General features: G+C 39.7%; 1 protein-coding gene across 1 annotated transcript; it reads right to left on the reverse strand.

Moving 5' to 3' along the window:
• Positions 1–7,688: 7,688 nt before the first annotated feature.
• LOC125451895 (CCN family member 3-like) lies at positions 7,689–20,937 on the reverse strand. Its single transcript, XM_048529623.2, has 5 exons — positions 20,827–20,937; positions 20,476–20,695; positions 15,406–15,657; positions 12,024–12,220; positions 7,689–9,041 (listed from the first exon to the last, which is right to left on the reverse strand). Exons 1-5 carry the CDS (start codon positions 20,875–20,877, stop codon positions 8,760–8,762), a joined length of 1,002 nt encoding a protein of 333 aa, XP_048385580.1. The 5' UTR covers positions 20,878–20,937; the 3' UTR covers positions 7,689–8,759.
• Positions 20,938–25,435: the final 4,498 nt, after the last annotated feature.

Consider the following 25,435-nt stretch of genomic DNA (forward strand, 5'->3'; position numbering starts at 1 on the left):
GAATCCTGGCCAGATTCCACCATTAATTGGGTAATAGCCAAGTTGTAGTTAAATAACTGTGATGTGGTAAATTGAGCAATATGTGAAGTTAGTGGTTCAGCTGCAAGGATATTGTATTTGAAAATACATTCACTGACCTTGACCACTCAGATGAAGTCATGAAACTTCTTGCAACACTTGGCAGCCTGTTGCGTGGGGTTGGACTTTTGGAATTGACTTTGCTGACTATCTATTTCCACTGCCTTCACAGTGTCAGTGTGAAGGGTCCCCTGTGAATACAGGATGTATCTACTTGTCACACCTGACACCAGTGCTTCCAATGCTGGAATGTCGTCTTTTCTCTGGTGTGTCACTGTCGATCTTCCTGTAGATCAGACCCTCCCCAGCTGGTTGTAGCACCCATTTCTCTCAAGACGTACCTCCCCTTCGAACAGCGCAGGCTGGATTAAAGTTAAACTTGAATTTGAGCTAATCTCATAATTTAGTGTCTCTTGCTCAGTCGTGCAGGCACTCATAATTACCTGCTGCAGTTATGTAAGTGAGGTGACTGCATAGAATTTGAGTGCTGTCTATACAATATCAGGGGCATGGCATCGACATGTTGTCAACCTTTAAGTATGTTTTCAGGTCTTATTGTATTTAGCTACCAATGACTTTTCTTCATCTCCAGGAAGAAAAGCGAGTTTGGATGTCAGCTGAAATTACTGCAATGCAGGCGCTTCCTAGAAAATGTTAGAAATATTTCAAATACACAAAATAGACAAGTTAACTTTCCTCTAAACCATAAATTTTGCAGTTTGCAGCGTGACAATGAGCCATATAAAATATTTTTGAATAATAATTTAAGCAATAGTTTAGAAGCACACATTAGCAGGCTGATTAGCAAACTGCTGAATCACATTATGCACATTCCTTTTATGGTCAAAACGTTCTGAGGGGTCCTTGAATTTCATTAGAGTGTGAATGGCTGGGGGCACATGCAAACCAGTTCAAATGCTACAGCAAAAACGAGCCGTGCAGGTGAAAACAAACTTTATCCACAGCCCCATCAAGTGGTTAGAGCCAGAGCTGCAGAAATCATAACCCTGAGTTGCTGATTTCACAGACTTTTCATTTCCACAGAATATGAGAATTGTTGCGGTGCGGATGGAGGCCATTTGGCTCATTGTATTACTCTGGCTACCTACACATTTTAATTTGGTGTCAATCTTTTGCTTTTTCCCCATAAACTTGCACATTGTTTCTACTTGAACACTATATATGTAAATGATCTGGAGTAAGGTATAGACGGTCTGATTAGCAAGTTTGCAGATGACATTAAGATTGATGGAGTAGCAGATAGGGAAGGGGACTGTCAGAGAATGCAGAAGAATATAGACTGGAGAGTTGGGTGGAGAAATGGCCGATGGAGTTCAATCCAGGCAAATGCAAGGTGATGCATTTTGGAAGATCCAATTCAAGAGTGAACTATACAGTAAGTGGAAAAGCCCTGGGGAAAATTGATACACAGAGAGGTCTGGGTGTTCAGGTCCATTTTACCCTGAAGGTGGCAACGCAGGTCAATAGGGTGGTCAAGAAGGCATACGGCATGCTTTTCTTCATTGGACGGTGTATTGAGTACAAGAGTTGGCAGGTCATGTTGCAGTTGTATAGGACTTTGGTTCGGCCACATTTGGAGTACTGTGTACAGTTCTGGTCGCCACATTACCAAAAGGATGTGGATGCTTTGGAGAGGGTGCAGAGGTGGTTCACTAGGATGTTGCCTGGTATGGAGGGCGCTAGCTATGAAGAGAGGTTGAGTAGTTTAGGATTATTTTCATTAGAAAGACAGAGATTGAGGGGGGACCAGATTGAGGTCTACAAAATCATGAGAAATTTAGACAGTGTGGAGAGGAAGAAATTTTTCCCAGAGTGGGGCATTCATTTACTAGGGGTCACGATTTCAAGGTGAGACGGGAGAAGTTTAAGGGAGATATGTGTGGAAAGTTCTTTACACAGAGGGTGGACGGTGCCTGGAACGCGTTGCCAGCGGAGGTGGTAGAGGCAGGCATGATAGCGTCAGTTAAGATGTATCTAGACAGATACATGAATGGACAGGGAACTGAGGGATACAGATCCTTGGAATATAGACGACAGGTTGAGATAGAGGATCTGATCGGCGCAGGCTTGGAGGACCGAAGGGCCTGTTCCTATGCTGTAATTTTCTTTGTTCTTTGTTCTTTGAATAATCATCTGCAGCCTTCGATTGTCTGAATTGAACTCTCCTCCATCAAAATTCTAGGTAATGCATTCCAGACGCTAACCACTAACTGTGTGAAGAGGGGTTTTCTCATTTTTCATTTGCTTCTCTTGTAAAGCATTTTAAAACTGTGCCCTTCGATTCTCGGCCCATTTCCAATAGAAACAGTCATGCCCAACCTCCTCTGACCACACTGCCCATGATTTTGAAAAGTTGAATTAAATCTCAACCTTCTCCCTCCCAAAGAAAACAGTCCCCGCTTCTGCAGTCTATTTCATAAGTGAAGTGTCCTTTCCCCGAAACCATTCTCGTAAACCTGTTTTGACTCAAAGTTTTCATATTCTTCCTAAAACGTGGTGCCTAAAACTGTACACAATACTCCGGCTGGGTCCAACCTGTGTATGATATAAATTTATCATAATCTCCCTACTCTGGCCCTTTGTGCCTCAATGTATGAAGCCTAGAATATGGTATGCTTTATAACAGCTCTCTGTATCTGTCCTGCTATCTTTAATGGCTTAATTACACATGCATCCAGGAGTCTCTTTTCCTGTGCAACTTTTAGAACAGTACCCTTTGCTTTATACTGTCTCTCCATGTTTTTTGTACCAGGGTGTATCACCTGATACTTTTTGCATTGAACAACATCTTCCAGCTACAGGCCACCTCATCAACATGCCAATGACCTCTAGAAATTCTACACTACATTCCTCACAATTTACACTTTTCTCAAGTTTTGAGTCATCCACAAACTTTGAAATAGGCCCAACACAACAAGATTCAGAATATTAATATACAGTAAGGAAAAGCGACGGTCCCAATATTAGCCCCTCTGCACCTTTTATTTCTGCACTTTGTTCCCACTCTGATCTTTCTGCCTTGAGCCAACCTTAATATTCCAATGAAATGAAATAAAAGCCTGAAGAACAGCACCTCATCTTTCAACTTGACATGCTAAAGCCTCCAGGAATAAACACTGCAGTTCAATGATTTTAGATCATAACCTCTGCCTTCATTTTGTATCAATTGTTTACTGGTTTGAGTCGTTTCATTAATTTTAAGTTCATCTGTATCCTGAAATTGTGTGACCATATGTGACAGTCAATTTCAGTTTTCTACAGTTTCACACCTGGAATACCAAGTGTCTCTGCAGAGTTTTGCTCTCCAGGTTGATCTTTCTGATGCTTATTCTTTTACTTTAGTTAAAATTGATTTTTCCCCTTAATTCTAATGGGATATCTGAACCACTTGAGAAATTAATTGGATTTGCTGAGATATTGATTCAGCAGATCTAAGAAATTAGCGTGGTTCCATGATGACAAGATAACATGTGCGCTAACTGGCCAAATACGATGTATATTATTGGGTTAAAAAAGAGTTTTGGCATGTTGATGGGGTGGTCTTGTAGCTGTAAGATGTTGTTTAATGCAAAAAGTATCAAGTGATACATTCTGGTGCAAAAAACTCCTGTGGGCTATCTGTGCCTGGTGAGAAGTTTGCATGAAGCAATCCAGTAGTTTTCCACTTTGGGGAGCTCCAGTTCAACCGTAACATATTTGTGTACTTCTTCAGATGTTGTAGCCATGACAAAAATATAGTTATACCTCCACAAAGTTAGATTGTACTATAACCTAGTTAGCTTGCAGACACATGGACACTCAACGGCACTTTGTCGTGAAGCCAGCTGCTTCAGAAATGGATTCAATTTTGTATCTTCTCACCAGCTGGTACATGCATAGCAATCTCAGAATCTTTCATGCATATAAGCTTTATAATGATAACATAAAATGATCTATCCCAGTGCCCTCTGAGAAATCATCCTGCAGAATTGTGTGGATTGTAATTGACTTTCATTTGTCATCCATTTGCAAAGAAGAACATTGTAGTGATAGAATGACTATTGATAAATTTGAGGACCTCTTTCAACGTAGATGTCTAAAATAGGCATTAGGTTTCTTGAAAATATTTATTGAGTTCCTCTTGATGGACACCTTTTAAGATCATTCAATGATAAGCTAAACTGTCCCATCAGAGTATTCAGTGGCTCCTATTGGGGTCAATGTCATTTAAGTGCAAGAACTTTAAGACAAAAACATTGCAGAGATATGAGGAGCAGGGGTTTTTCCAGATTGCACAGCCTATTACAAGACCATCCGGACCTACAAAATCTGTTCCAAATTACCTTCAGGGACTTACCTGCCAGCGAGACAGTCAATCTTCACACTGATGTCCTGCCCTCAAACTACGCAATAGCATATGCTTATGAGATGGAGTGAAAACTTTGAATGGTCCTTAAGTTTTTGAGCCTGGTTGTGTGCTACTTGCAAACTGCTGAGGCTGGTCTGCAAAACAGACCCAGTGATAGTTTACTACTATTTCAGAAACATAAATGATACGGTTAAATTTGGCCATGAAGAAATGGCTCACCTATATAAACCTTAATGCAAACTATGCTACTTGTACAAATTCTTTGGGTTGAATTTTGCTAGGAATCAAGTAGGAGTTAACTTTGGTGAGTTTTTTCATCGAGAATTTCTCTCTGTGAGGCCTAGTGTATTATCTCACACCATCTGCCTGAGCTCCTAAACTGTCTAACATCATTTATGCATCATTACCCTATGGTGGCCAATTTTTGTTTCCTCCATGTTAGTTTCCATTGGCAGGACAGCCTGTATTTCCTGGTGTTGACACCCATATTTAAAAGAGCCGGGTCAAGCACCAGCAATCAGGACCTGCGCTTCATGGCTTGTGTCATTTATCAACAGTAAGAGGCTAAGTCTGCAACTCACACTGTGACGTGGGACCTGCGTTGGCGTTCATCCTCATGTGAAATGGAGCTGAAAAATAACTGCCACCAAACTTGGAGGAGGTTTTTGTTTTCGTCTGAGGGAATGGGCTCTACATGTGAGTAATCCTATTGCATTTGCAATCTCCTGGAGTTGTGCTGCATTCATCAGAATGAGATCTGCTGTGTCAAAGGTCTATCTAAAGTCATAGTATGGCCCACCTTGCTGGATTCCTCCATTTCCCAACATATTGAGGACTACAGCAAACTTTAAATTGTGAGTCATACAAATACTCACTGCTCACTTTCCTCAGGAAGTATTTTGTTCTGATGTTCCCCAATTAGGCTCATTAGCACAATGACCAATGGATTCACTAAAAGGGGGTGATTGTCTGTGTGGCCGCTGTACAAAGAACATAAAAATACATTAAGGAGGAAGAAGCTCAGTACCAGAAGCGACGTCCAGGGGTTGTTAAAGATGTTGGAGCAGGATGATGAGGGAACCCCAAAATACTTGATGCCATTTTTCCTCCAGGTGAGTGGGGTGCAGTGTCATTACAGACAGATTGTCCAGGACGCTGTAACAGGACAGTGTCATCTGTTGGAGGACTTGTGAACTAAAGGGGGAAAAGGGGGTAGCAGGGTGGCTCACAAGCTGTCAGTTGCCCTAAATGTTTTTTCAACTGCTGCTTCCAAAGATTTACTGGGGATTTGTGTGGCATCTCTCAATCCTCAACCACCAAATTTATCAAGATGCAAGTTACAGTTGCAGTTTGTGTACAATTACATTGTTTCGTCTCATTTCCACATGATGTGATCAGTTCTGTAACATGTGCATTGAGAGTGCCATATCATTCATCAATACAAAAGGGCTCCATTCAATCAACATTAAGGTCTTCTATGATTATTGGCCTACATCTGTGCCAGGTACCCTGGAAGCTGCCATGATGTCTATATCCTGAAGAACTCTTAGGTTCTTGCGTCTTTTCAAGGGGCTGGATGCCTTACAAGGATAGCTGTTGGGAGAGTAGGGTAGCCTCTGTATCCACAGCTAATGACTCTGTAACCTAAAATCCTGACTGAGGCCTAGTGTAGATACAACAAAGTACACTGTTCTTCCATGGCCATCATGGGGCAGAAGATAGACTTTTGAAGATGAGGTTCTGATGCTTGTATCTGACTGGCAGACTTGTTATACATGATGTATAATCATTGCATCTTGTGTTCTGCACAAGAAGAGTAGTCTAAGACAGAATGTGATGGATGCTGGAGAGAATGGTAGTAGCCTTTTGAGGAAGAAGGTAGGACATTGAGCAAAAGGAAAATCACCTTTAGCAGAGTAGAGCATTAGACTGTTGGTTGTAATTTGTCAGAGAGGACTGAATTGATACACACTTTGAATCAATCTGAGTTGAATGAAGTCAATGTTTGCAGACCATAAATTTGCTTTAAGTCAAAAGGGAAGTCCTGTTTCAGTCTTTGTAGCAAATTCAGATTAGAACAAAGAAAATTACAGCACAGAAACAGGCCCTTCAGCCCTCCAAGCCTGTGCCAATCCAGATCCTCTGTCTAAACCTGTCGCCTATTTTCCAAGGATCTATATCCCTCTGCTCCCTGCCCATTCATGTATCTGTCTAGATATATCTTAAATGATGTTATCGTGCCCACCTCTACTACCTCCACTGGCAACGTGTTCCAGGCTCCCACCATCCTCTGTTTAAAGAACTTTCCATGCATATCTCCCTTCAACTTCTCCCCTCTCACCTTGAAATCATGACCCCTAGTAATTGAGTTCCCCACTCTCGGAAAAAGCTTCTTGCTATCCACCCTGTCTATACCCCTTATGATTTTGCAGACCTCAATCAGGTCCCTTCTCAACCTCCGTCTTTCTAATGTAAATAATCCTAATCTACTCAACCTCTCTTTACAGCTAGTGCCCTCCATACCAGGTAACATTCTGGTGAACCTCCTCCGCACTCTCTCCAAAGCATCCACATCCTTTTGGTAATGTGGCGACCAGAAGTGTACGCAGTATTCCAAATGTGGTCGAACCAAAGTGCTATACAACTGTAACATGACCTGCCAACTCTTGTATTTAATACCCATTCTTTATTTGTTTCTTCATTTTTCCTGCTGTTTATTAAAAGTTAATGTTGACAACTGTTTGGAAGTGATGCAACGCGATGCTCCCACATTAAAAATGACAGTGTGTTATCCTATGCTGGGTGTTAGAGAAAGAATAGCACTTCTTTCGGTTTTTTTAACATGGCATGGTGCTACTGATAGAGTCTGCAGTTTGATTAATGTAACTGCAGTTAAATAACAGTCAATTAGACATATGATGATGTAAAGTGGCAATTTATTTACAAATGTGCGCCTCTGTTTCCAATGAAGTAAAATCGGTTTCATCCATGTGCCATCATGAAGTCTATTGTGAAGGGCTGGCAGCATCTTGACCTGGCATGTGGCCAGCCTCTAAATGAGGCGCTGGTTGCATGAATCTTTGCAGGTCATAACAAATACTTCTGCCGCTGATGAGCACAATATAAGCAAGATCACAGCACTGTAGAGGTGTGATGCCTACATGAGGAGATCAGCAGCAGAGAACTGCATGAGAATTCACAATCAGAAATTCCCCTGAATTAACCAACGGTTGATTTTTTGGAAAATTCAGCGCATGATGAGACACTTTTCACTGGCTTTCGTTTGCGTCTTGTTTCAAAATTGGGAAGCAAGCTGGTAAGCTGCTGCAGCATAAACAATAAATGATGAAACACTTCCTAACAGAGCTGCAGTTGTCAAACTAGAGAGCCAGAATCTGTGTGGAACTGTGGCGAATACAGGTGTAACGACACAAAGAAAAGCTACAACCGTCTCTTTCTGGATGTAGCATATTTCAGCTGCCTAAGTATGATATAGGAAACTGAAAATTAATGTTGCTCATTATGACTACAATGTTTCCCACACCTACTAGACGGGATTTATGAATGCCAACACTGATGTGTACAGTTTGACACTAACAACTTTCAGAAGAGTGATTCTGAAATCAAAACAATAGTTTATCAATATGAAGGAAACAAATATTTTATCTGGATAATATTTGATGGTGAGTAAGATACATGTTTGTCCAGGTGCTCACTAGCTAGATTTACACATCTCTTCACAGATGTTACTTTCTAGCCCTCAAATAGGGTACTGCAAATCCCAGAGTGAAGTACACAGTATACTCCTACAGCATTTAATTAGTAAATTACATATTGGTGTTAAATATTTACACAGTAGTAAAACAGACAACCATCCAACCCATTGAAAATTTCACAACATTGGATTTGGGAGATGTATCTTACAATACCAGTCACAATTTGTGCACTATAGTCTCAATTCCAGAGATCCCAACTTAGCTGGTTGTTTCAGCTGAATTTAGGCAATACAACAGTCTCAGATCTAGATTAGATATGGCAACTGCACACGTGTGGTATTTTTATAAAAAATATATTTTAACAACCATTTAATATGCAACTGTACAGGTACAATTCTCATGTTGATTCATACCAACAAGCCTGTTTTCTATTTACAACACAATAGCAAGAATATTGCTTAAATACAAAATTCAATAAAAATGTTCAAGTATTTTGAAAATGAAGGGCAAACTGAAAGCATGTTAACTGTAGTTAAAGCCCACTTAAAACCATAAAAAATACTGCTGCAGTAACCCGTTTCTCAACAGTGAAATATTTAGGGATCAGATATTTGGTCTGCTCGGAACACAGTGTTGTCTTGTGGGCAATTATAATGACAGGAACATGTGATGATGATCATCATCTGTTTTTGAACAATTATTCCCCCTGCACATTTAAAATCCAGTTGGGATGTTTTGGTGCTGTGAGGGGTGCAGCATCTTCCATCATTGCAAACTCCACAATATTTAGGTTTGTATGACTGGACGCTTACGCAGCCATCGTATTCAAATCTTGTAGGTTTCGCTGCTTTTGGGGTTCGGACACATCTTTTCCCTTTCTTTAAAAACAGGAAGGAAAATTCAAACTAATTAAAAAACATTGTCAGTTATCAGTTTTACAAGTACAAACAGTTTTAAAGTGTGACATCATACTGGGTTTTGACACCATAATACATATGCAGGAGAGCTCAACTTGCACGTCAATAATGTTACACAGGACAGAATTACGCAACTCAAAAAAGTGATTTCAGTTTGAGTTTACAGGAAGAGACAATTTGGTATTCAAGTTTGTTTGCTTGGTAAATTTGCAACTGCATCAAATATTATTGAATAAATGGAGTAGAAAAGATACTGTAGCTTTTCAAACAATATTATTTAGCTGAAAAACATGATTTTTATCTGGCCTTTTCTTAACAAGTGTTTCTTTTCAAATGCAGACCAAGACGATTGGAGAGCAACATATGGAATTAAAATAACACTGAATTCCAGTTCAGATCAGAGTCTATTGTGGACTTTTGCCATTGTACATTTAGATCCAAATTGTGCAAAATTCCAGTTCTCATTGTGAATTGGGCCAGGGCATTAAAAGAAGTCGTTGCAGAGCTAGTGGGGGCATTAGTGAAAACTTCCAAAATTCCTTAAACTCTGTTAAAGGTACCAGTCAACTAGAGAATAAGAAATGTAACATCATTATTCAGGAAAAAGAAGGACACAGAAAGCATGATGTCATAGGGAAATTACTAGAATCCATTAAGAAGGAGTTTGTGGTAGGAAACTTCAACTGCAAAGGGATCAGATGGAGTCAACATGGTTTTGCAAAAGATGATCGTGTTTTACTAACTTAGAGCTCTTATGAAATAACAGACAAGCTGGATAAAGGGGAATGTCTAGGTGTGATGTACTTAGATTTCTAAAAAAGCATTTGATAAAAGTGTCACAACAAAAGGATACCACACAAGTTAGAGCTCATAGTGCAGGGGTGACATAGTAACATGGCTGGCTAACATGAAGCAAAGAATAAATTGACCTTTCCTGTTATTCTGTAGTATGTGTTCCAACTTCACCACAAATCTATTCCTAAACTTGTACAGCAATACATTGTCTAAGATACAGATGATGTATTAAACAAGTGGTTCAAATCAAGTGGGAGGATAAAAGACCCACAGCACAATTTGAAGAACAGGTGAACTATCCTTGTGTCTCAGTTTTATTTCCCAATTGTCCAAAATTTATTCTTCAACCAAGACCAGAAAAAGTTGTCAATTTCATCTAGAGATAACACTATGGAGCTGGAGGAACACAGCAGGTAGGCGGCAACAGCAGAGAAACTGGAAAGCTGACCTTTCAGGTCAGGACCCAGGAAATTTCTGAAGAAGCATCCTGACATGAAACATCAGCTTTCCTGCTCCTCTGTGCTGCCTGACCTGCTATGTTCCTCCAGCTCGACACTTCAGACTCCAGCATCTGCAATTCTTTCTATCTCTGTCGCCATTTTTTTTTATTTTCCATTTTCATGATTTGGCTACATTTAAGTTCACAGCCATGTTTGCCTATGTAACAATGACTATCGTTTGCATAATTTATAGTTTGTGAAGTGATTGATTAATCAATCTGGAGGGTGCTATTTAAACACAAGTTTCTTTCTTATTCCTCCATGATTAAAATACTGTTATAGAATTCATTCTGACATTCTCTTGTTCAATGTTTTGTAGTTTTGTTGTTGGGAATTTACCTAACCTACCCAAAATGTGTGCAGGAACGATTTGTCAGAGCCTTCGACTGGAGAAAGATTTATGCTTCTAATTTAGAAATTACTGAATTCTAGAAAAATACTTTCAGCAACAAGTATATATTGTTGGCAGATCCTTATGAGCACAGTGTTGTGTCATATAGACAAATAAAGAAATCCTGGAGAGAAATTCCACTACAGTGGCAGTGTGAAATGGGTGTTAGCAGACCAGCCATGTATTATTCTTTGCCCAATTGATTTAATTAGAAAGGAACTAAAAAGAAAAAAAAAACCATCAGCTGGTTTGCTGTTGTATGTTTTACACCCATATGAAACTGGATTTCACTTTCTCGCCCCGACCCTGGTAATCAATGCCCGATATTTGCTAAGTTAGCAGATCCAGAGTGATGAGGAGGTTGCAGGCAGGTAGAGGATGAAAGAAACTCCTTTTACCGAAAGCTACTTAATGACTGTTGGAATTTCACAGGGTTGGCTATGTGTAATCAAATACCATTGAGTAGAGAAATCAAACAAAATTCAGGTGAAAATTGAAGCTATGTTTAAAGAAACAAAAAGATGTAAGTTGACAACCATAAAAATGTTAAAATGAATTTAACAGCATATTTACAAACATATTTGTCTGAAAACTGAAGGTCTCCAAGAAACTCTACACTATGAAACTCCTGCACATTAGTTTATACCAAACCTCATTGGTTCAAGATCAACATGCTCACTGATCATCTTTAGCACCTGTTCCATTGATGCTTAAAAACTTTAAAATTCTCATCTTGGTGTGCAAATCCTTTCCTCTATCTCTGCAACCTTCTCCAGTTCTGCAACCCATGCAGAATACAACATTTCTCAAATTCTGGCTTCTATTGCACCATACCTTCCTCCAGAGTTTTGGTAGCCAAGCCATCAGCTATAGTGGTGTGAAGCTGCAGCATTCCTTACCTAAACTTCCAATGTTCTCTTACATTTAATTTTAAAAAAACTTGCTGAAACCTCTATTAGCAGCTGTGTCTTCCAGGTTCTGTAGCATGCATCTCCCTCTCCTCCCACCCCCCACCTCCCCACCAACTTCTCCAAAACCTTCTTTCAAACCCAATGCTTTAGACAAATTTTAAAAATCTTCTGATATTTCCTTTGGCTTGACATCCATTTTTGTCTGGCTAGGTTTCCCAGAAGAGCCCTGGAACCAAACATTCTTCATTAAAAAAAGTGCTACATAAGTGTAAATTGTTCAAACTCCAGGTGTGTTAACACGCTAGTCAAAAAATGTCAAAAGTTCAATGCTGTTGTTTCTACTCACTTTCAGAGTGACTTTATAATCCCCACATGGTCGAACTTCACAAATCCGTGTTTGTTTTATCATATCACACTGTTGGTTTTTATTAGTTACACGAGTAGAAATGCCCATGCCACAGGTTTTGGAACAGGCGCTCCACTGCGTGGTCTGCTGTATACAGTTAAGCGAATCCAACTCATAGGTCGCCTCCTGTCTGTTAGCTGAACAGGAAAGAAAAAAGTTACCTACCTCAAGTCCGTGTAAAAAGTTTGAAATTATGATATTTATTGCAATTCCCGCAGAATTAAAATATCACCACCTTGTATCTGAGAAACCTAGAATACTGGAAAAATACGTTTTCACTTGTGTTTACTATAATAAACAATAGATCTAATTTCCGTAAGTCTTTTATCTTTAATAGAAGGCAGATTTAAGGACATTGGGGAATTTGACTGGGAAGCTTTATAGTTGCAATTACAAGTCAAGAACCTCTGGGTTTTCTTGACCTGGACTATCCTATATTCAAGATTAGCAAAAATAAACATTTTGTACCATGGAATGAATCCAGAATTCTGACATTAATCATGAGAATTTTAATACAAGTCACACAAAAAAAAGCTCACAGGGGAAGCATGTATGTTCAGCACAAGAGTCCATTCTCCAATTCTTCACACACAAATACTTTCACTTTTTTTTAAAAAAAAAGAAACTCTAATTCATCTCACAATCCATTGCTGTACTGAATCTGGTAACATTACTGATGGACAGCTCTGTGAAAATACATACCACTTAAGGCATCAGTTTTCAGATTTGATTTTGAACAAGATCGAATATTTAATTGTGGAATCTAGCAACTCAATCCAACTACTTTAGTCCATGAGAATGCAACATTGACTAGACATTATGAATTGTCTTTCTAACATTAAGCATGATTCAACAAATGTTGAAAGTCTCAAAACAATAAAAACACATACTCGGCAAGTGAAACAAGATATCTATTGAAGAACAAGGGTCAGTCACTGAGATTTCAGTTCTTCAGACCCTGTCTCAGGATTGGAAGACACTAAAGCAGAGCAACATTTCAAGAGGAAGAGGGCAGATGAGGTGAGAGGAAAAAGAAACAAGAAAATAGAATGATCTGTTAAGTGCCTGCATGGAGAACCAGGGATGGTTAAGTAAGAAAGAAGTGATATTAGCAACAGAGAAGGAGGCAGCTAGATGAGAGAAAGCAATGAAGTAACAAATGCTTTCAAGACCTTGTATTTGCATAGTACAAAAGGGAAACATGAGACACTGCCATGATGAAGCAAACTCCAATGGCAAAAAATCTGTGTGAACATGAAGGATATAAATCACCCAGTCATGTTCCCACAAGCATCACTACTCCAGGTATCAGTAGACTCTCCCTATCCCACTATTCCCTGACAATCCTGGAAAGCCTTTTTGACCTTGCCAATAGATCCTGCTCAACAGCAACGAGTGCTGTAGGTGACTGTAGCTATTTGAGAATTTAATTTTAGGGCCAGAAGGTAACAAAACACCGAGGTAGAGGATGTTGTGCTAGTACTTAACTTAAATTGAGATTGATCAGAATAATACAGAAGGCCAAGGGCAGAGATGTTCAATTAAGAACTGAAATGGCAAGTGAAAGGGAATTTCAAGTAGCAACCATCTAATTTGTGGTTGTGTTCTTTTTTTCGTGAAAGTTGAGCAAAAGAAAGGCACTCTGGAATAAGTAGTGCATTGAAATGACTTGCACAGAGGCCAGTTTCCTGTCACCAAGCCACCCATTATTTACTTGTCTACAGTACACGGACTGTGGCCCAGCCAGCTTAGAGTCAGTCCCCTGAACTAAGCAGATTCTAATTTTCTTGGTTATATTAGTCAGCCAGGCTTTCCTGATTGGCCTGCTTTAACAACCCCAATAAAAGGATCTCGAGGTCAACAAGATCCAGCTGATTATAATCACTACATACATGTAAATTTCTGTCTCAAACAAAGTGTTGAGGACTCTGGTCAATGAGACGTGACAAGTAGAATCAGCAGGTATTACATCTCAATCTTGCCTGGATATTGCAAAGTAAAGAAAGCTAGTGTTGGTTGTAATGGATAACAAATTAAGATGTCTTGGAGGTGCTGTTTAATTTTGGAATGATAAGAGGAGTAGATGAAGATGGTGATGTGTTTGCAATGTGAATGCAGTAGAGGAGGTAGAAAAGGCAAATGACAATCAAATGCAGAGCTTGGTGGGCAGACTGTCATGTTGCAGAGGAATCCTTGGCTGAGGGGAAAAGGAGGAAGTTTTGGAAGAAGTTCTGATAAAGCAGAATGCATTAAATGCAAACTCAGATGTCCTCACAAGATAAGGGGTCTGGCAAAATGTAATCAAAGTGGTTTTGGGAATCAGAATAAGTATGTTAATCAACAGCTTACGTTGAACCATTGGGAAGACCCAAAGTGGAAAGTACAGATTTACAGATGGTCCACAACAACATGGTAGAAGTGTGAACATTTCAAGTGATGAAATACTCTAGATCAAAATGATCAAAGAAAGCACCACCAAACAATGTGTAAAAAAGAAAGATTTGCATAGTGCCTTTAACAATCAGAGATTGTCCCACAATTCTCCATAGACAGAAATTTGGATAAGCATATGGATGATGATGGGATAGTGTAGGGGGATGGGCTTAGATTAGCTCACAGGTCACTGCAACATCGAGGGCCAAAGGGCCTGTTCTATGCTGTATTGTTCTATGACTAGGTAGGTAACTGTCAAATAAACAGGCCGAGGAGGATTGATATATACGGTGACTGTAGCTCTAGAGTGAAAAAGGAGACAGGTAGGTCTAAAAGACTGGAAACTGTTAAGGAGAATCCACTGGTTTGTGTTGTGGGACATAAAGGCCAATTGTAATGCACCCATTTTTGTCCACAAAGAAATTAGCTAATCCAAAAGAGAGATACAGGTTTGAATCTAGAAATTGTCAGCTGTATGGCTCAGAACCTTTCCTTGCCAACTAGGAAACTTTTTAAAAGAAGTATAACCAGTAGATTCCAGAAAGAACTATGACAGACTGGTTTAGGTGCCCATTCAATATGTAACATGCCATTTTAGCCATCTCTGTTTAAAGCAGTATACACCAGAAGCACTAATGTTTACGTGTTTATACTTTGACTACTGACCGACAAAATATCTAATTTCCAATATGCTCCATTAGAACTAAATTGTTATTAGAATTTATATTCATTTCAGGTGTTTAGCATAAAAGTAAAGCATCACTTTTCTAAAGCTGAAAAGTTGGAGCTATAGAACTGATTGCCCACTTAGAATTATTTGTGCAGTACAGGGTGTAAAATAAAGCATCCACAGCATATAATAGTGAGAAAAACAAACATCATATCTTACCCGCCAATACAAATCCTTTAATAGGAGCTTCATGTCTGTGGTCACACACCCATTGCTCACAACACTCTCCTGGCATCTGTACTTGTTTAGGAAATGGGCAATCAGGCCCAGGCAAAAGAACATCCAGATTACAACGTGGCACACAACCAATCAGACCATCTTTACAGGAACACTGGTATTTGCAACTCGGCTGGAATGTTTCACCATTTCGATAGACAACTCCATCATACACGCAAATATTACCTTCATGTGCTGGAATTCAAAGATACGGGGTAATAAGTTTATATCATTCTTAGTAGGAGTGCCAGTGAATACAGAAATCTACATCTAAGTGACAATATAATTTTTGATAAATTATAGTGGGAGGGCAAGAAAAACTACTTGGTTCACAAGTGCTTATTTTTTTCATTATTCAGTAGATGAACAATCCATTTTGTTCAATTTAATACCTGTGAAAGTTTCTTCAGAACTATAAATTCAACTTAAAATAATACTCTCTAGAAATATTTGTTCAAATTGAATAGTTTAACTGTGCACATGTACATTGAACTAGTGTAGCGCAGAGTGGACTCAGGCAGTGGCACGGTGTTGACTGATAAAGGCTGGAGCAGGTCTCTGGCTGAAGAGAGCAGTGGGCTGGTGAAGCCTAGAATGGGGCTGTAGCAGCAGAGAATGAAAAATTGGACTGTCTAAGTTTTCTATCTTTATTCTTTATTTTAGTTTAAGTTAACAAGAATTGCACCGACTCTTGGTGATAGTATAAGCCTGTCACTGTTTTTGAATACACATAGCAATAAGTGATTGACTTCACTAAAACAATATTCCAAACTGCAGACTGTTTTTTTTTTTACTTACCAGGGAAAATACTCATGAGTTTGAAGTAATAATCTCATATCCTGGTGAAACTGTACCTTGCAGCATGACCATTGGCAGCATTTAGCGTCTAACACAATGCATGAAACTGACAATTCCTCTGAAATAGGGATGCAGTAGTAATGTCCCTTGACTAATAACCATAACCTCAGGCTAACGGACTGGAAACATGAGTTCGAATCCCACCATTGCACATGGTGAAATCTGAAATCAGTAAAAAACAAATAAAAAACCAGCCTAATCACGTCTATGTAACCACTGCCAATTGTTGTAAAACCACCTGATCCTCCACTGTACTTTAGGAAATTCTAAACCATCTTTATCTAGTCTGGCCTACATGAAACTTCAGATCTACTAAAATGTATTGCCTCTTAACTGAGTTCTGGACAATTAGGGATGGGCAATAAATGCTAGACTAGTCTGCAATATCACCACCTCATGAACAAATCAAAAAAATGACTGGATGTAATTTACTATTGGTACTACTAGTCAATAAACATCCCATTTTTATTTCTCTGATGAATGTAGTTGAAGTGATAAGAATGTCGCTATTTAGTCAATCTGTGTGACTTTCTCTAGCTGCAGGCCGAAATATCCTTTATTATTTGAAGTAATAAAAACAGTCTAAACAGCCTACTCCAAAATTGTAAAGAGGCCACTAACGTAAATTTTTATGCTTAAGGAAATTGGTTTGTGTTTTCACAAAAACATTTACACAAACAACATTGAAAAAAAACACATGATCAGTGAAATGATCACTACCATTAAAATTTCTGCATGCAACTAGGGTTGAGTTATTTAATTAAAACTTCTTCTAATAGCTGGATCTATTTTGAAAAGGAATATGGTGAGGGAATAGATGTACTATATTTCCACTTGTTTGACGTGACTTGTCAAGGGGCACATCATTATGAACGATCAGTAATACTACAGTACCTAACAATGAATTCAAGATAACAAAGTGTGAAACTGGATGAACACAGCAGGCCAAACAGCAGAACAATGAATTCACCCTCCCTTAATCCAAATCAAGCATTTAAATTTCACTATACTTGTGAAAGCTAACTTTTTTAAAAATTTTGTATAAGAATTACCAATTCCTTCAGAAAATTAAAACAGCATCATTTGGATGATGACTACTATTTGTGCAGCAAAGATTTATTATATTCCATTAATGATATCTCTTTGATCCAAGGATATATCACTGAGGGTAAAAAAAGGCAGAATTCATTTAGTTTAAAAATGTTGTGTACTTCTCAAAGTTCCTTTGTTTAAATAAAAACAGTTCATAATTTCCATCTCCCTCAGTATTTCTAATTCACCACGCTAGACAGTATTCTAGTACATACAAATTCTACATTACCTCAGCATATGTTAACCATGTTGGAATGTATAATGTCACAACATACTCTAATTCAGATCTTAATGGGTGTAGCATCATATTCAATAATGACTGAGATCAGTGAGTGGCAAAAATAGCCTCTTTATTGACCATCCACAGTAGAATAAGCAAAGGCAGCATCGGAATCCTTAGTACAGTTTTACAGTAGCCTCTTACGCACAGCTTTTACATACATTACATTTTAGCACAATGGTGTCACATAGTTGTACGTATTGTACACAAGTTTGCATGGCTTCTGTCCTAGAGAAGCAGGAGACGGTGTAAACACTTGCTAAATTGCTGGGATTAGAATGACTGTCCAATCCGAACTTGCATTATTAAGAGGTGTAAGGTGTTTTTGTCTTTAAAGTTAGGAGTGTTTGTAAAAATTCTAGACCTATATGATCTAAAGTGAGAAATTATATGTGTACTAAATAAATGACAGAGGATATTAAACTGATCTTAAGCAGCTGGGTTGTGAGGTTTCAGTTACTGCCAGTTTTTGACAGTTCTTACACATTTATTTGTGCAGTTTCACGGAAGTGCTGTTTCGACAGTAAGTTTCTTAAAAGGGAGTAGTGGCCCTATTTAATGTGTTTAAAGAGTACAAACCTAGTATTTATGTTTGTCCAAAATAAATGTTAAAAATAGGTAGTACAGTGTTATAGAAATAAATAGTGTATAGGGAGATTTCAAGTGATAAAGAGCAGCAGACTGTAGGACATGCTGGTGGAGGAAACGGTTGATGTGCTGCAACCTATTCAGGTGCCAAGATATGGTTACTAAGGGCTAATTGATATTACAGCCTTTCCATAGTTTCAGGTGAGTTATGGAGATACAATGGTGGGGGTGGCATTGTTCTGAATAGCTTACAGCATTAACACTTGTTCAGGGGTAATCTTTGATACAGCAACAGATCTAAATGCTGACTGCAGCATGGGGGAAGATAATAATTTTAAAAGGTGTAAAGTATCAGGAAAGTGTTGGAAGGGATGTTTAATTTAGTTTATCATCTTGTAAGAGTAAAATGTACTACAAAAATGTGATTTTGAGAATGGAAACAGCATATAATAGACAGAACACTTGCGAGTAAGTTAATAAAGAGGATGATAATACAATATCTCACATGGGGTTTTGCAAATTTGTCATTACACTCCTGCCTCACTTTTCGATATTACTGGCAATTACATTCTATTTACATCTACTGTTACAGCCATTTACTCAAAGTGCTATCCAAAATGGATTGTTAAACTAAACCTTAAATTCCTTTACATTACTCAAATATTTTCCCCATTCAAACTATCTTGATTTTTAAGTGGCAGTGAAATCTACGTTTTTTTGTCCATTTTACTTTGAACAATATTCCTTTGCAGCTCTCTTCAATCCTTGATTTTTTTTCCCCTCCTACACGTCCTATAATTTGTTCATTTGGAAGCCACTTTTTCTAACCCTATATTCAAGTCATGATGTACAATAAAGAGAAACAGAACAAAACTCAAACTGGGCACCACTGCCCACTTTCAACCACAGATACTACCATTAAAGTTATAATTCTTTTGTTCTGACAAATTTCCTCTTACTAAAATCTTCAATATTCGCTTTGCCCGAGATAATCTGAAACTCTTCTGTATCCCATATTATGGAATAACTCATTCCATGTTTTGTTCACAAATCTTCTAGGAAAATCTTTCTTTTCTGGGAGATGGGTTGGCGGTCTTTAATTATTCACCTCGGAGTGAATTATTTAACCTTTACTTAATGTGAAAATTTTAAATTTTTATTTAAATTGATTTCAAATCACCCAGGTTGGCTCAGCCATCCTTGTGAAAGATTTGTCTGGACTCCTCTGCTAGACACACAGTTTAGGATTTCCTACTAGTGAAACTGGCAAGTAATCTCAAAATGTAAACAGTGTTCCCAATTTACTCCCAACATATCATTGTCATAACAAGCAGGTGAATATCAGCAGGATTTCTAGCATAGTTTGCACATAGGCAGGTATTGCAACATATTTGTCATAAAAATAAACACTTAAATAAATTCATTCCTAATTGAATGCTGAAAAAGGTGGGGAAAATTTGCTCAATCATGGAATCCCTATAGTTTGGAAACAGGCCCTTCAGCCCAACAAGTCCACACTGAACCTCAAAGCATCCCACCCAGACCCACTCCCCTGTAGCCCAACTAATCTACACATCCCTGAATACTATGGGCAATTTGGCATGGTGAATCCACCCAGCCTGCACATTTTTGGACTGTGCGAGGAAACCCATACAGACAGTCGGAGGGTGGAATGAACCCAGGTTGCTGGTGCCGTTAGAAGCAGTGCTAACCACTGAGCCACCGTCTGATTGTCCATACAACCTCAACAAGAACACAGATATCGGAAAATAGTATACGATATTCTCATCAAAATTGGTCCCAGCAACCAGCGTAGGAGGGGCTGGGGTGTCGCGCCCCAGCGGCTGTTTCTTCAGCTTCGAATATTATGCGCTCCCTCTTTTCCCTTTACATCCAAACACCTTCGTTTGGTCCCAACATATTATTATCCTCCTTTGGGTTTACACTAAACAGATTCTATAGTTACCAATTTCGAACAAGTCCCTCTAGTCACGGATTCATTATTTTTAATAAATTTTTAAAAATATAAATTCTCGGACCCTGCAATAACAACCCAGCTGACGTGTTCAGCGTGAAATTAAAGTGCCAACATAGATGAAGGTTCTTAATTGAATTGCTCAATAATTGTAATATTTCTCTGAAAATGATATGAGGCGGGTTAGTTCCTAAGTTCACCACGCACGCTGTAAACTCACCAATGCAAATGCCGACTCCTTGCCGCGTATCGGCGCTGAGCTCGCACTGCAATCCCTGGTGCGAATCACAGATATCGTTTAGGGTGCACACTTCGCCTGCTTGTTTGGCACAAACTCGGCAGCAGCCGCAGTTGTCCAGGACTAGCCTCACTCCGGGTGTACATTTTGGTGGATCCTTAGGGCACTTACAAGGGGAGGAACATTGCTGGCCGCTGACCCGCTGTAAAACAGAAAGACGGAACACAAAGACTTTGAAATACCAAATTTGAAGTGTACTGCACGTGTTCCGGGGGGGGGGGGGAAGAGACAACATTTTAATTGTATTTCATTTATTCTGTGAAATGCATTCACCTCAGTTACAAACACAAGTAGCGGGACCAGTGCCACAGTGAGGGCCTGCATACTGTCACTACTAAAAACCAGACTCTATCTACCTCTGGCCAGCGCCGTCAGCCGTTTGTACTTTATACAGCCGCCTTTCCACGAAGCGCCGCTCTGATTGGCTGAGGCCGCGCAAGTTACAGTCAAGCGTCTCCCCTGGCTGCCCTGACAACTCCCCGGGGATTGGACAGCCGCATTCCATAACAGCCGTCGCTATGGCGCCGCCGCGCGCGATTGGAGTGGGCGGGAAGGTTGAGCTGGTGATTGACACCAGAAACGCGGAGCCCTGTTCCCCCGGAGCCCGGTCTTAGAGCCCGGGGGCGGAAGCCAGGAGGCCCAGATACCCGGAGGGTCACGTCATTTAATAGGCGCGTTTTCCAACGTTTGGTTGGACGCCTTTTATTTTGCATATTCCAGTGTAAATGCTTATTGATACCGATTCCTCAAACCGTGCGACATATTACACGACAGGTGCGCCTTGTTATTTGTTGCAGTCGCCGCAAACAAGCGAATGTCCGCTTCAGCCTGGACGCCAATGAATAGGGGGGCTGTGCAATGTGTAGCATGGGTGTCAAACATCGGTCTTGCAGTCGTCAAAACAACCGGAGCGCAATGTGCTAGGCAACGCAGCGTTAATGTTGGACTCCGAGCAGCATGTCGTCTGGTCTGCTTCCGATAGATATCCCTAGATGTCCCGCAGACACTGTTTGGAGACTCCTATGAGAATTGTCACAACACGTAGTTACCAAAATGATTACTCATTAGAATCAAATTCGTGGTAGGCAAGTAAAATAAATGAACCATCTGCTGTATTCTGTTCAGGAGCGATTAGGCAGATTTTGCCACGTTGACTTTCCGAAATAACCGTCCAAAATGTATGCCCTTGTAAAAATCAACTTTAATAAACTTGTACGATAATAATTGAATTATTAATTCAGACAGCTTAGTGAGCGTGTTTTTATTTCATGTTGTTATCTTAGGGCTAGGTTTCTGTCAAACCTGCAGCCTATGTTCAAACTTTAGGAGTATTTTCTGAGTAGTTCTTTCACGTGTATGGATGACAGCTCCTTTTGAATTTGGCTGGCATTTATTCAAATCTATAACTATTAGCTTAATATTTCAGAACTGCAATTATTCAAACTTTAAGATCACTCAGGCCACAGTTGGTACAGCAATAAGATAGCAATAACTGTATGCACGCAAGTATAAGGTGAAACTAGTGACTGAACTTTTAAGATCATTGGCTTTTAGATTATGGTTGAGGAAGGTTTAAACTAGTGTAACGGGGGAGGGAAACCAGAAGAGTAGGACAGTAGATGCAGGAATTGAGGGAGAAGTAGAAACCAAGGCAAACATGGCTAAGAACAAGAACAGGCAGGGAAACACTGCTGAAAAGAGTGGGGGTGGTCTGAAGTGTATTCTGTTTCAATGCGAGCAGTATAATAGGCAAGGTGGACGAACCTAGAGCTTTGGTTAGTACCTGGAACTCTGATATTATTGTGAATACAGAGACTTGGGTGAAAGAGGTACAGGACTGGCAGTTGAATGTCCCAGGATGATGATGTTTCAGGTGTGACAGAAAGGGATGTCAAAGGGGTGGAGGAATTGTATTAGTAATGAAGGAGTATCTCACAGCTGTACTGAGGGAGGACTCATGCAGCAATGCAATATCTATAGAACTCAGGAATAGGAAAGGTGAAATTACTATGTTGGGTTTAAACTACAGGCTTCCCAACTGCCATCAGGAGATGGAGGACAGATTATGTAGACAGATTTTGGAAAGATACAAACATAACAGTTGTTGTGGTGGGTGATTTTAACTTCCCAAATATTGACTGGGATTCACTCATGCAAGTGGCTTTCTGGGGCAGAATTTATAAGGACCATTCAGAAGGGTTTCATGACATAGTATGTAAACAGTCCAACCAGGGAAAGTGTTGTACTGGAGATAATGGGAACTGCAGATGCTGGAGATTCCAAGATAATAAAATGTGAGGCTGGATGAACACAGCAGGCCAAGCAGCAGCTCCTGAGATGCTGCTTGGCCTGCTGTGTTCATCCAGCCTCACATTTTATTAAAGTGTTGTACTGGACCTAGTTTTGGCAAATAAGCCCAGCCAGGTGGGTGAAGTTTCACTTGGGGGAGCATTTTGGAAGTAGCGACCATAATACTGTGAGCTTTAAGATACTCTGGATAGGAATAACAGGACTCCTTGGGTGAAAGTGTTAAATTAGGGAAGGTGAACTACAACAATATTAGGAGAATTTTGATTGGACATGACTGTTTGAGGGTAATTCCACATCTGACATGTGGGAGTATTTCAAATGGCTGTTGATAAGAGTTCAGGAGCAGCATATTACTGCAAGAATAAAGGATAGATATGGCAAGTTATGTGAATCGCGGATGACCAGGGTTGTTATGACCTTAGTCAAAAATAAAAAAGAAGCATATATATTGTCTAGGAGGATAGGAACTGACAAAGCCCTTGAAGAAGTATATAAGGAAGGAACTTAAACAAGAAATTAGAAGGGATAAAGAGAGCCATTAAAAGTCATTAGCAAACAGGAATAGGGAGAATCCCAAGGCTTTTTATACATATTTAAAAAGCAAGAGAGTAGCCAGGGAAAGGTTTGACCCACTCAAAGACAAAGGAGGGAATCTATGTATGGAGTCAGAATAGGTAGGTGAGGTCCTAAATGAATACATTGCATCGGTATTCACCAAAGAGAATGAATTGGTGGAGTATGATCTCAGGGAAGGAAGTGTCAATTTTCTAAGCCAAGTTGCTATTATTATTGTCTCAAAAAAATATGAATGTAGATAAATCTCTGGGTCCTGATGGGATCTATCCCACAATATTGAGAAAGGCAAGATAACTAGTTGAGGAGCATTGACAGACATTTGTATACTCTTTGAGCACAGGTGAGATCCCAGAGGAATGGAGAATAGCCAATGTTGTACCATTATTTAAGAAGTGTAGCAGGGATTAGCCAGGAAATTACGTCCCTGTGAGCCCCATGTCATGGGTAGTGAAATTATTGGAAAAGATTCTCAGGGACAAGATCTATGTATTATGAAGCAAATGGACTTATTAGCAATTGACAGCATGGTTTTGTGTGGGGAGGTTGTGCCTAACTAACTTGATTGGTGTTTTTTGAGGAGGAGAAGATGATGATTGTAGAGGGAAAAGTGGTTGATGTTGTCTACATGGACTACAGGAAAACCTTTGTCAAGGCTCCTCATGGCAGACTGTACAAAAGATGATGTCACGTGGTATTAGGGTGACCTGGCAAGATGGATACAGAACTGGCTTAGTCATAGGACAGAGGGTAGAAGTGGAAGGGTGCTTTTTGGAACAGAAGGTGGAAGGCTGTGACTAGTCGTGTTCCATAGGGATCAGTGCTGGGACCGCTACTGTTTGTAGTCTACATAAATGATTTGGCGGAAAATGTGGCTGATATAATTAGTAAGTTTGCAGACGGTACAAAGATGGCTGGAGTTGCAGATAGTGAGGAGGATTGCCAGAGGATACAGCAGGATATAAATCAGTTGGAAGCATGGGCAGAAAAATGGCAGATGGGGTTTAAACCAGACAAATGTGAGGTGATGCATTTTGGAAGGTCAAGTACAAGTGGAAATTATGCAGTGGATGGCAGAACCCTTAGGAGTATTGGTATGCAGAGGTCTCCGGGTGTGCAGATCCATAGATCGCTCAAGGTGGTAGCATAGATAGAAAGGTACTAAAGGCGGCCTATGGTATGCTTGCCTTCATTGGAGGGGGCATTAAGTATAAGGATAGGCAAGTTATGCTGCAGCTTTATAAAGCTTTATTTAGGTCACACGCAATATTACATACAGTTTTGGTCAGCACACTACCAGAAGGATGCAGATGCTTTGGAGAAGGTACAGAAAAGGTTTACCAGGATGTTGCCTGGTTTGGGGGATTTTAACTATGAAGAGAAGTTAGATAGACTGGGTTTGTTTTCACTGGAACACAGGAGTTTGAGGGCCAACCTGATAGAAGTTTAAAAGATTGTGAATTATATGGATAGACTAGGAAGTATGAGACTTTTTCGCCAGGGTGAAGAGGGTCAGTGGCTAGAGGACATAGGTGTGGGCAGAGGCGGGGAGGAGTTTAAAAGAGATGTGCTAGGTTAAGTTTTTCACACAAAGGATGGTAAGTGTCTGGAACATGTTGTCGGATGAGGTGGTGGAAGCAGGCACAATATCAGCATTCAAGAAACACCTGGATGAATACATAAATTGGAAGGGAATAGAGGGATATGGATTGTGTAAGTGGAGACAGTATCAGTACGGAAGGGCAAAATGTGCTGGCACAGACTTGGAGGGCCGAAGAGCCTGTTCTTGTGCTGTATTGTTCTTTGTTCTTTATCGTGGCTGATTCATATCTAAACTCCATGATTGGGTGTTTCATTCTGAAAGCCTTAACAACTTCACTGAATGAAAATCTGTAAGTCTCAGTTTTAAAATTTCCTACTGAAATAGCCTCAACGGTGTTTTGGCAGAGAATTTAAGATTTCCATGACTCTCTGCATGAGGAAGTGCTTTCTGACATCA

The sequence above is a fragment of the Stegostoma tigrinum genome, chromosome 5 (assembly GCF_030684315.1).
Source record: "Stegostoma tigrinum isolate sSteTig4 chromosome 5, sSteTig4.hap1, whole genome shotgun sequence".
Lineage (NCBI taxonomy): Eukaryota > Metazoa > Chordata > Chondrichthyes > Orectolobiformes > Stegostomatidae > Stegostoma > Stegostoma tigrinum.

Coding starts and splice junctions, on each gene's coding strand:
- LOC125451895 (XM_048529623.2), bottom strand. CDS start 20,877: ATGCAGGCCCTCACTGTGGCACTGGTCCCGCTACTTGTGTTTGTAACT. Junction 12,221..15,405: donor TAAAGGATTTGTATTGGCGG/GTAAGATATGAT, acceptor TTTCCTGTTCAG/CTAACAGACAGGAGGCGACC. Junction 9,042..12,023: donor ATTATAAAGTCACTCTGAAA/GTGAGTAGAAAC, acceptor CTGTTTTTAAAG/AAAGGGAAAAGATGTGTCCG.